General features: G+C 34.2%; 1 protein-coding gene across 34 annotated transcripts in view; it reads right to left on the bottom strand.

The window, feature by feature from the left end:
* The window catches only part of Gphn (gephyrin), a 589,435-nt gene that overhangs the window by 116,234 nt on the left and 461,200 nt on the right, over positions 1–12,001 (bottom strand). For all 34 annotated transcript variants that reach the window (XM_087195039.1, XM_087195042.1, XM_021247567.2 and 31 more), the window contains one exon: positions 6,058–6,150. In XM_087195039.1, the coding sequence (XP_087051165.1) occupies positions 6,058–6,150 (93 nt within the window). The remainder of the gene's footprint in view (positions 1–6,057; positions 6,151–12,001) is intronic.

Here is a 12,001-nt window from a genome sequence, read left to right as displayed (position 1 = left end):
CGGGCCCCCTCCCCCCATGAAGTCATAGAGGGGTAAGTATAGTGTGGTAGGCTTAGAACTCATGTTTCTGATGCTTTCCACATGCCCTCCCCCACTCTGGGTTATAAAAGGTACAACTGCTTCTGTGTTCTTCCCCCACAAGTTTTCTGATAGGGATGCTGTAGGATGCCTCTGACTCAGGCTCTGTGCCTGTGGTGTTTCCCTCTTCACTTTCCACAAAGTGCCACTCTCCAACTTGTGACCTTGGTGTTCAGCACTGAGTGGTGGGGGCTCAGACATGGGTGTGTGAGGGTGGACAGTTCCAGTGTGTAGGTCCAACACTCTCAGTGTTTAGGGGAAGAATAGGTGAGCACTTATTCCTGGGCAAGTCTGATTACTGTGGAGATCCTTGACTTATGAACTCCATCAGTTCCCAAGGGCTGGTTTTAACTCAAGTTGGTTGTATCCCAATACAGCTGAGATCTGGATGTTTACCTGGGTACCTGCTATAGATAACAAGAAGCAGATGAATCTTCCATTAACCTAATTAACCCAAGTTTTTCATAACTTGGGTTAATTTGAGGGTACACTGTATTTCCTCAGGGTCTCACCACTTGGAGTTGTGGCCTATTTGAGTAATCCCCAGAGCTGAGGCTTTCTCCATGCTCAAATCTGGGTCCCTAATCAGGATCATGCACTAGTTTTCAACTTTCCCAAAGGCCCGTGGGTGCTTTCTCAGACACTGTTCACTGGCTTTTTCTCTAGCATCCTAGTCTGTGAATATTTGGAATATCCTGTTTTCTTAAGTTCCCTTTCCTGGTAAGGAATGGAGGAAGGTTAGGAGCCTATTCCAGGGGCCTGGCCTCCATTAGAGTACAGGCTCATTACCTCAGGGTATTATATTCTCTCCCAAGAGGCATGTATCCCTGACCTGGGGGATAAGGGATGCTGTAGTCCTCCTCCCTGCCACCTCCCAGTTACTGGATTTGGGTCTGGTGGCTTTTTCCTTCAGATTGCCTTCTCATATCTGACTTTCTTTGCTACCCCAGTTTCTGTACACCTGGCTTTTTCTGGAGCACATATTTAGTGCCTCTTTCACACACTGCTGCCTTTAGTCAGCTATAATGCAAAGCCTCCCTTCCTCCCTTTTTTAATGTCCAGAAAATAGTTTTAGCTTTGCTCTCCTCTTATCTGAAGATTTCTGGTTATAGCATTTGATATAAAATTGGTATTAGTAGATGACTATTCATTGTGGTACTGTATAGAAAATGATTGTACTTAAACCAGTTGGTGTATAATTACCCTTCATTTTCATTTTCTAGCCATATGTGATCTTCCCTTAAGCACTCTGAAATACTGTATAGTGTTCATTTATTTCCAGTAATAGAGTTTCATCATTTCTATGCTGAATTAAACCGAGGCTTATATTAATAGCATAACTTTCAGAGATGCTAGGACAGAGAAAAAAAGACAGAAGGATAAACAATTTGCTCTGCTTAGGAAACTACATCGTCTGAGGCTGGATGATAAACATAGGGTAATAATATTTATGTGTATAGTAAAATAAAGATTATAGGAAGGGTTGGGGTGAGGAAGGTGACAAAAGAAGTTAACAATGCTGGAATAAAAGGGTTAATGCTTATAGAAATTATACTGAGGGATTAAATCAGGTAAATTGTTTGGAATTTTAAATCTGCCTTTTCTTATGGAGCTGGGAGTAGGATGACTGAGAAGATATTTTGTATTGTGTTCCACAGAAAATGCCTACTTATTGTTACTAAGGGAAGTTTTTATTTCTTTAAATATAGTATTTTAACCTTTTTTGAATTAACTAAAATTAATTATTCCAAATGATCTAACAGTTCACATGAGTAATATTCTCTTTATCATGAGGTCCTCTTCTTTATCCAAAACATCCTATGGTGGAAAGCGGTAACAGAACGTCAAACGAATCAAAGAGCCAGCTATGGCTGAAGAGGATTAAAATAGAATGAAAACACTGAAACAAGAATATGATTAAAATAATAAGAAACAACTCTAAATCTAAATAGTTGTGGACTGACTATTCAGTTTTAGTGCATTTTAAGAAATGGATATGGATTAATCCCATGAGATGTTAAAAACAGGCAGTGAAATACTGGGTAGTTAAAATGTAGTTTCTATATTTTCCATAACTATTTTTAATTAGAATGTAAAAACTAAAAACTCTTAATTTATTTCACTCAAATGGCAAGAATTTCTTTGATATATCCTTTCATAATTGTATATTATATGTGATTCTCAAAATAATTTCTAGCTTGTTCAAAATGTTTTTTTCTCTCATTTTAATAAGAAGTTCTGAAGTGATGAGCCTTTCAAATTGAACTTTTTCAAGGAAGTTTAACTTGGGATTCTGAGATATTTCTACCTTTGTTAACATCTAGGAATAAACTGTATGATGATAGGCACCCACATCAATAACCAAGGGGGTGAATACATTAAAAGGAGGGTTAGCTTGATCAGTGTGAGAGGAGAAATAAAATTTCAAAACATATAAAGAATAAAAATATTGCATTGATTCTAATTATTAATATACTATTCTACTTTTATTTTCTTTTATCTTTTAGATCCACTACCTCCTGAATGTAGTTTTAGGCTTATTAGGTTATAAGTCTACTTATTTATGTCTTTATCACTTGATTCCTATCTTCTTTACATTATATTCTCTCATACTATTTTTTAAACATTCTTTCTACTTATTACTTATTTGCTTAGTCACTTTATTACCATCTTGATTTTTCAACCCATATACCTTAAAGCAAGTGATCCTCCAACTGGTTAGTTTTATCCTGTAAGTTTCTAGAAAATAGTGGCTAATACTTAGTGATCCAAAGCAAGTTAGCAATCTCTTTACAACTAGAGGGTTAGCAATGGTCATGAGTACCATTGGGTATTGCTAGAAGGCACAAGACAAAGGCAGAAAAGAAAAAAGGGATCAGGGAAAGAGGATCTGAGAAAAGGAATACAGAGGTAGAAAAAGGAGGTAAAAGAAGCAGAAAGTGATAGGAGAGCCCCAAGAACTGCCATATATATAAATATCCACAACAGTGTGTTTTAACATTGAAGAGACTAATGAATGCATTTACCTTCAAAGAAATGAGAATTCCCTTAATCAGTGGTAGAAGACGAGGCAGTATAAGCTGAAAAATACATTATGCCTCTAAGACTAAAACTCTTCTACTGAGGATTTTGGTTGCTTCAATTGTAATGTATTATAGCCTTTCCTATTTGAGACCTAACTATATCCATAATGATTTATGCTATGTGTTAAGCGTTTGTTATATCTTAAGAGAACTAGCAACACTTTGTAGGAAAGAAATAATGTGTATGCTAGATAATCTCTTGGATTTTTTTTTTATACTGTAAGATTCATTTGAGATTTCTTTTTAGTGAATGTGAGAAATAACTAAAAATAACACCATTCTAAAAGGAAATTATAAATAAGATACTGAATAGTAATTTCACATAAAAATTTCTTTGATAGATTCAATAGTAGCAGACAGGCTCTTTTATGGCTCATTGGGGTTAATTTTTTGGCAACCAGAAAAGATAAGGGCAATAGCTTTTTTTTTCTACTGAGCTGCAGCCTCAAGTAAAAACCACAGAACAACATTCTCTTTAGAGTAACTCTGTATCAAATAATTCATTTTCCCACTCTCTTCTACTTTATATCCCAAGAATGTAAAAAACAGTCTTGTTTCTAGTATTTTATTTTTTGTAGTTATTTTACTCTGAAAGTAAGAATTCTTTATCATTTTATAGTAGTAATCTTATATGGCCACAAACCATGAGATCAAAACAGAATTTGTTTTTTACATGAGGATAGGAAATATGAAGAATCAATGAAGCTATCAAAAGAATAAAATAATTTTCTTTCTGGAAAATATTCATTCTCATAAACACTACAGGATCAGTCCGGAAGAAAAAAATATAGAAGCCATAAAAGATTTTTTATTTATGTTTTGGCTTTGCCAGTTTCAGAGGTATTCTGATCTAGTGAGATCAAGATAAATGAGGCATATTCAAAATACATCTCTGCGAAAGAATACATTCATGGATATTAAAGCACAAGATCAACCTCCCTATCATGTTACTTATAGAATATGAGAGTAACAATTCAGACTAATATTACCCTTTTTTTCAGAAACGGTCTAAGAAAACATGTTTATAATAATAGTTATTATCATTAAATATTAAAAGAACCAGTTATATACTGAATGTTCTTTTTATGTGTGTACCAGGCACTATCCAAAGGCTTTCTATAGTTTTAATTCTCACACCAACTTGGGAGGGTATTATAAATATTACCATTTTACACATAAAAAAATGGAAGATCAAAAACTTTAAGTAATTTGCTCAAGTTATATAGATGGAGCTACTACTAGAACTCAGATCACTCTGATTTTTCTAAAGCCTGTGCATAATCTTAACCATTTGCTACACTGCCCTCAACATAAAAAAAGATAGTGTTGGGCCAGGGATTTAGCTCAGTGGTTCTGCCACCTGCCTTGCAAGCACAAGGTCCTGAGTTTGATCCCTGGTACCAAAAAAAAAAAAAAAAAAAGATACTGCTAAGAGGCAGTAATGGAATATAAAGGAGATTGATGAATATATTTAATTACAAGAAAAAGAATATTTATTTTAATGGCTAGATTTGGTAAAAGAAGAAAAAAAACCTACGAGAGTCTATAACTGATATTAAAAAAGGAACTGGTTAACCTGATTTAGATATTAGATAATTACACATGTATCAGAACATTACATGGTACCTCATTAATATTTTAATTTTTGTTTCTGTTAAAATTCAATTAAAAATTGTCCTCAAGTAACCCTGATGAAGTAAGAAATTTAGTAAAAAACTTATTTTATTTTTTAATTTTTTATTCTTTTGGCACTGGGGATTGAACTCAGGACCTTGCGCTTGTGAGGCAGGTGGTGGCACCACTGAGCTAAATCACTGGTCCTAAAGTAAGAAATTTTAAAAAGACATTTTTAAAATATAAGCTTTGAGTTATTAATAAGATAATAAAAGTGAACTGTATTATATTCTGAAAACTGTGAGTGGATATTAAATGTTCTTGTCACAAAAAAGTAAGTATGTCAGGTAATGCATATGTTAAGTAGCTCAACTGAACCGTTCCATAATGTATATGTATTTCAAAATATGTTGCATACAGAAAACCAAAATAAAGCAAAACAATCCAATAACAGTTTCTAAAAATTTAGTTGCATTTTTTTCTTGGGTTCTTAGATTGGAATTTAGGCAGGAAAATGCTAGTTAGTGTTTCTTTCAAGCTTTATGCTATCTCAGGCAACTCTGAGGAGGTAAGCTGCTAGTACCATCTGTGGTCCCAAAGCTTTGGAAGTAGCTATCTTCCAAAAAGAATGAGAGATTTCCCTCTTGCTTGCTTTTCATGAAGCTCTTTGCTGATAAACATTTGAGTCTAAAGCAAGAGAACAGACTGCTTCACTTAATCCCCGTATTTGGTGCCTGCTTATTTTTCTGGGAGCATGTAGAGGTTTTTCACTAGAAAACATCTGGAATACTTGCAGACCAAGACTGTCTGCTCTCTGGCAAGTGTAGATGTTATAAGGATAAATTATAGCCGGGTGTGGTAGTGCATGCCTGTATTCCAGGACTTGGAAGACTGAGGCAGGAGGATCGCCATGAGTTTGAGGTCAGCCTCAGCTACATAGTGAGACCCTGTCTCAAAAAAACGAAAAAGCAAACAACAACTGCAACAACAACACCCTAGAAGTTGTTAAAAGGGAATAAATTAGAGTAACTGTTTTTATTTGATCCCTGTATATTTATATTTACTGAAAAGTTTTAATCAAAGTGTGCCAGAAAATATATAGGTATAATTAGCACAATTATCTGTGAATGAAGTTATTCTGACAATCACAGGGGAAAATAGATGTAACAATAATTGGGTGCCTGGATTGAGCCAAAAATCTGTAAATAAATAAGATAGGTAGATATAGACAGACAGACAGATAGGTAGATGGATGTGATACTTCAGAAAACCAAACATTTACCTCGAACAGCATAGCCATCTTTTACTGACGCTGGGAAAGGGGGTAGGTTGTCTTTTGCATATACATCTTGAGCAAGTACTCGCCCCATTCCATCTGAAAGCCAAGAAAAAAATGTGAATATTGAGAGCAACAAAGGAAGTTAGCAGTTATAATCTAGATGGGCATGAGTACTGGTCTGACACAGATTGCAAATGGGCTCAGTCTGAGCTCCTGATTTCTGTCCCAAGGATTAGAAGACAGGGAGAAAAGGTGCATCCTGGTGCCTAAAATAAAACATTACAATCTGGGCAATTCATAGAAACACCTGCAGCAATTCTCTTAATATGAATGACTACACAGTAAACAAAGATGTTTTCATTTGATGTCATTAACCTTTTCACAACCCAAATATGATTTTTTTTAAAAGGAAAGCCAATTCTTAAACATTTTCATATCCATTGACCCAGTAATTTTCCCTTTAGAAATCTGTTCTAAGAAAATAGATTAATCTTTATGTACATGTTTCCTTCAGAGCTGCTTGTATTAGTGAAAGTGGAAAGAAATCAAAAGATCTATAAGTATTTAAATAAACAATGGTCTATCCTTGTGATAAAACAGTATGTAGGATGAAGCAATATTGATGAAGGATATTCACCGACAAAAGAAAACTCAAAATATATTTTAAAAAACCATGCAAAGTTGTACATGCAGTGTAAAATCTCAGCTATATTAAGTGTATTGTATGTGTCAATAGAAAAGACAAAAAGAAATAAAAGAAAATATAAAGCATTTGCTATTTTAGAATGTTAGAATTATTTATAATTTTTATTCATTTTGTGAAACTTTTCTGAAAATTTCCAAGTTTCTACAAAGAATGTGTGTCATTTTTATTATCAAAACCCTTTTTCTTCCTTAAAAAAAGAAAAGCAAAGAAAAAGAATAAGCTTCCCAATCATTACACTTGAATTTTAACCTTTGATTTTGTCTTCATTAGCCTAAATAATTTAGTGACAATAAGAAGAGCACCAGATATCAATGAAGTGAAATAAGTATTTCATGACCAGTTCCTTCCATCCTTCAGTCAGAACATATCTTTACTATTAATTTAAAAGAAATAAAAGAAAAATAAACAGCAGGAGGAAAAAGAAGAATGGAAAGAAAAAATTAGGCAAGTAATATAGGATTGATTTACATGTAAATTTATAAAATTGTTTAATTTATAAAATTTTATTGTTTCCATAGGTGGTTAAGTGAATCTGTATTTTTGTGTTTGGACCTTTTTAGCAACCTATAAGTACTAAATAAACAATACTTACAGGTCTTGTGCTTTCTAGATCCTAGGACACACAAGTAAATACAGGGATTTTAAAATTTTTTACTCTGATTCATAGTGATAATGGTATCAACTCTCTCCTCTTAGAGAAGTGACACCTAAATTAGAAGAAATTGTTGGTAGATATTACCTTTAGAGATACTTCTAGGATTTTGGACCATACTTGCTAAGATAAAGAAGGTGGTGAGGTCACAGGGTCTGATCTGTATTCACACACACAATATTAACTCTTAAATGACCTGAAGCTGGGTAGTCCTGGTAGTGAGCACATGGCATTTGCCCAGGATCACAACCTCCTAGGGTGGTTCTTTAACTGGAACTAACAAAGCATGAAGTAGATCAAAATATAAACCACACTAGTTCAGATTCTAGGAAAAAGACTTTGCTGAGATTTTGAAGAGTTTACTAATAGTGGCTAATAATTAAAAGACAGCACAATAACTGAGCTTTTTTTGGGCAGAGGTCTTGGTTAATCTAGGAAATGTTTACTGACATTATATTAATTATGTTACAATTAATATAAATATACAGTATCATTTAATCCTACAAAAATCTAGTGGTGTGTTATGTTCATTTTCAGAGTAAGAAAGTAAGGTTTAAGTAAGATAAGTCATTTACTCAAGGTCTCATGTGGTTAAGGCAGGATTGAAAATCTGCTACAAATCTGAACATTCAAACCATGCTACTGTAATCACTACCATTCATGTTCCTCTACCTACTGCTCTTCCTGTTACCTTCACATTTAAAAAAACTACAAACCAGTTCATCAAAAATTTAAATATATAGCCGGGGATTTAGCTCAGTGGTAATTACTAGGGCTGGGATTTAACTCAGTGCCGCCGCTGCCTGCCTTGCTAGTGCAAGGTCCTGAGTTCGATCCCAGGTGCCAAAAACAAAATAAAACAAAAGACTTACACAAAGATATAATTACTATATGAACTAGTAATTCCACTTCTGGGTACATGTCCAAAGGAACTGAAAGCAGGGTTGAACAGATAGTTGTACAACCATGTTCACAGCAGCATTTTTCACATTCATCAATGGTAGCAGCAACTCAAGTGTCCATTTTCAAATGAATGAATAAGCAAAATGTGGCATATACATGTGCAAATACAACATTAAAAAAAGAAGTAAAACATGCTAGGCTTTTTCTTATCTCTGTGCTTTTGAAGATAAGGTTGCCTTGGGCAGGAATGTCTTTTTCCTTTCCCCTTTCTCTTTCTGGTAAGTCTAGTGCATCCTCCAAGGTTCAGCATAGATGTCATCTCTTTGTTTTTTTCTTTTTTTTTTCTTTTACTAAAGTAAACTAATTCATTGACTAGTTTACTCATTCATTTATTAAATACTGGGAATCTACTGTACGCTGGATAACAAGGCCGAAAATACCAATAAGACCTGGCTGATGTCCTCAGGGAATTCATGTGTATAATGCACATCAGAAAGAGGAGAAATACAGAGATGATTATAAGATAGAATGATACGGGTAGTCATAGACATATGTACAGGTTGTGAGAAACAATACAGAAAATTACCTAACCAAGACATTATAGAACATGTAGAAAATCTTCCTAGCTATGATAACACCTGACCTGAATTTTCCAGAGAAAGTTAGCCCCAGGTAGAAGTGTGGAGCATTTTAGATAAATGAAACAGGATCAAAAGAGTTTAAACATAATTTTATAAAAATAGCAATCTGATAAGGGGATTTTAAACAGACTAATGACTTCAAAGTAACTTATCAACAGAGTTTACATCTCCTAAAAGATAATGAGATCTGTCTTTTGGGAACTTTTGTGGTGACAAGATAGAGAATGGTTAGGAGGGATTGGGTTTATTCTCAATTCTGATAACATATATCCACCTGCTATTTTATACTTTTCACATTGTATTATGTTTGTTTGTGGAACTACTTTGATTTCTCCATCAGACTGTGATTTCTTGTTGCCACAACATGTACCATGTAAGCCAGTGCAACCAGTGTTTGGTGCATAAAAGGTATTCAGTAAATATTTGTGAAATGAGGGAGTAAATGAGAATATTAATGTTTGTGACTAAGGAAGAAATATCAAGTAGGTAGAAAAAAATGTCTTATCAATAATATATAAGTAACTTCAACCAAAGAGTATATAAAACAAGGATACCTTTCTAACTAACCTCTACTCTCTCTCTCTCTCTTTTTTTTTTTGGTACCAGGGATTGAACTTGGGTCCTTGTGCTTGCAGGGCAAGTGGCAGAACCACTGAGCTAAATCCCCAGCCCTACTCTCATTACTTTACAACTGGACTCCTCTAGTCAAGTCATTTTTTCTTTCGTTTTTGGTATGATGCTTTCTATCTCCATGTATATGGTCATGACCTTCCTAAACCTGCTCTATTATCTTCCTTTTTGCTGACAAAAGGAAATCACATATTTTAAGACTTCTTTAAGATAGTAATCAAGAATGATCGCCACTCTGATTATTTTACCACTGAGGTACATCCTCAGACAGAGGTACAGTCTGCTAAATTGCCCCAATGCCTCAAATTTGTATCACCTTGGCTCAGCCTCCTAACTATCTGGGATTACAGGCATGTGCCACTGCACTTGGCTACTCATGTATGTTTTGGTCAACTATCTATTTAATTTATAATATATCAGTTAGCAACTATTTACAAAATTGATATATAAAATCTTGATTTATTGCATATGAGAAAGTATGTGTTTGGTTCCTCTAGCTTTTGAATAAGAACTAGATTTTTTCTTTCATTTGTGTCTACTTAAAACATAAAAAAGATCATAGTCACAATGTCTTTCACTAGCCTGGACTTTACATTATTATGTGAATTCAATTCTTCTTAAAAGCCAAAGACACATCCCAAAGAATGAAAACATATTGGGCTGGGGATTTAGCTCAGTGGTGCTGCATTTACCTCACAAGTGCAAGGTCCTGAGTTCAATCCCAGGTACCACAAAAAAAAAAAAAAAAAAAAAATAGAAAGCATATGTCCACACAAAAACTTTTATATGAATATTTTTGCAACATTATTTATAAGTCAAAAGACAAAAGCAACCCAATATCTGTCAACTATGGTGATGTAAACAAAATGAGGCATATCCGTATAGTAAAATATAACATAGCCATAAAATAAGGTTCTACTAAAAACTATAAAGCATTGCTCAAAGAAATAGAAGAAAATACAAATAAATGGAAAGAAATTAGTGTTTATGGATGGAAAGACTTCATATTGTCAATGTCTGTACTATCCAAGGCAGTGTACTAATTCAGTACAATTCCTATCAAAATCCCAATGGCATTTTTCATAGAAATAAAAGAATCATCCCAAAATTCATATGGAATATCAAATATCCTTGGATAGTGAAACCAATTTTTGATAAAGGATAAAGTTGGAAGACTCACACTTTGTGATTTAAAAGATAGTATAAAGCTACAGGAATCAGAACAGTGTGGTGTAGGCATGAAGACAGATGGAGCAGAATACAGAGCCCAGAAATAAAGCTTAGCATCTATGGTCAAATGATTTTTGATAAGGGTTCCAATACCACTTAATGGGGAAAGGACAGTATCTGTAACAAATATCATTGGGAAAACTGGATGTCCATGTGTAAAAATATGAAACTGAGCTCTTACTCTGTACCATATATAAAAATTAACTCACCATGAATTAATGACCTAAATAGAAGACCTGAAACTATAAACTTTCTAGAAGAAAACAGGGGAAAATGTTTATCCCATTCAGCTTAGCAATAGCTTCTTGGATATCACAACAAAAGCATAAACAACTAAGGCAAAAATAGACAAGTAGGGCCATATCAAACTTAAATATTTCACTTATCAAAGAACATAACGAACAGAGGCAGACGGTAGAATGGGACAATATAATTATAAACCATATACAGATAAAGAGTTAATATCCAGAACATATAAGGAATTTGTTATGGTTTAGATTGAAATGCCCCCGAAGTCTTACATGTTCAGAGGTGGGGCTTCCAGTTGGTGAATGAATGATGGGGCATTATATTTACCAATGGATTAATCCACTGATGATAGCTAAATGTGCTGGTTAGGAGGTAGGGCCTGGTAACAAGAGGTGAGTCACTGAGAGTGTCACACAGAAGAGTATAATTTTTTCTGCAACTCCTTCCTTCTTTCTCTTCTTGGTTGCATGAGTTGAGCATCCTTCTACCATATTTTTTCATTATTCTGTTTCTGCTTGGAGATGGCCAACCATGGACTGAACCCTCTGAAATGGTGAACCAAAACAATGTTCTCCTTTAAGCTGAAGGTGTTATGCTATTTTGTCCTAGTCACGAGAAAGTAACTAATAGAGTTTTTATAATTCAACAATAAAAAATTAGAATTACTCAATTAAAAATGGGCAAAGGACCCAAATGGACAAAGATAATTTACAAATAGTTAATAAAGATATGAAAGTATGTTCAACATCAATAATCATAAAAAATATAGAAATCAAAACCATAATGAGACATCTCATACTCATTAAGAGGCTTCCATTAACAAAACAAAAAAGAAAATAATAAATTTTGTTGAGAATGTGGTGGAGTTAGAGCCCCTGTGCACTGCTGATGGGATTGTAAAATGGTGCGACCACTATAGCAGTTCCTCAGAGATTC

This window comes from Heterocephalus glaber, unplaced genomic scaffold (genome assembly GCF_053883595.1).
Source record: "Heterocephalus glaber isolate CG9 unplaced genomic scaffold, H.glaber_assembly_v1.0 deba00001608, whole genome shotgun sequence".
NCBI classification, from domain to species: domain Eukaryota; kingdom Metazoa; phylum Chordata; class Mammalia; order Rodentia; family Bathyergidae; genus Heterocephalus; species Heterocephalus glaber.
This window is presented reverse-complemented; position numbering and strand designations above follow the sequence as displayed.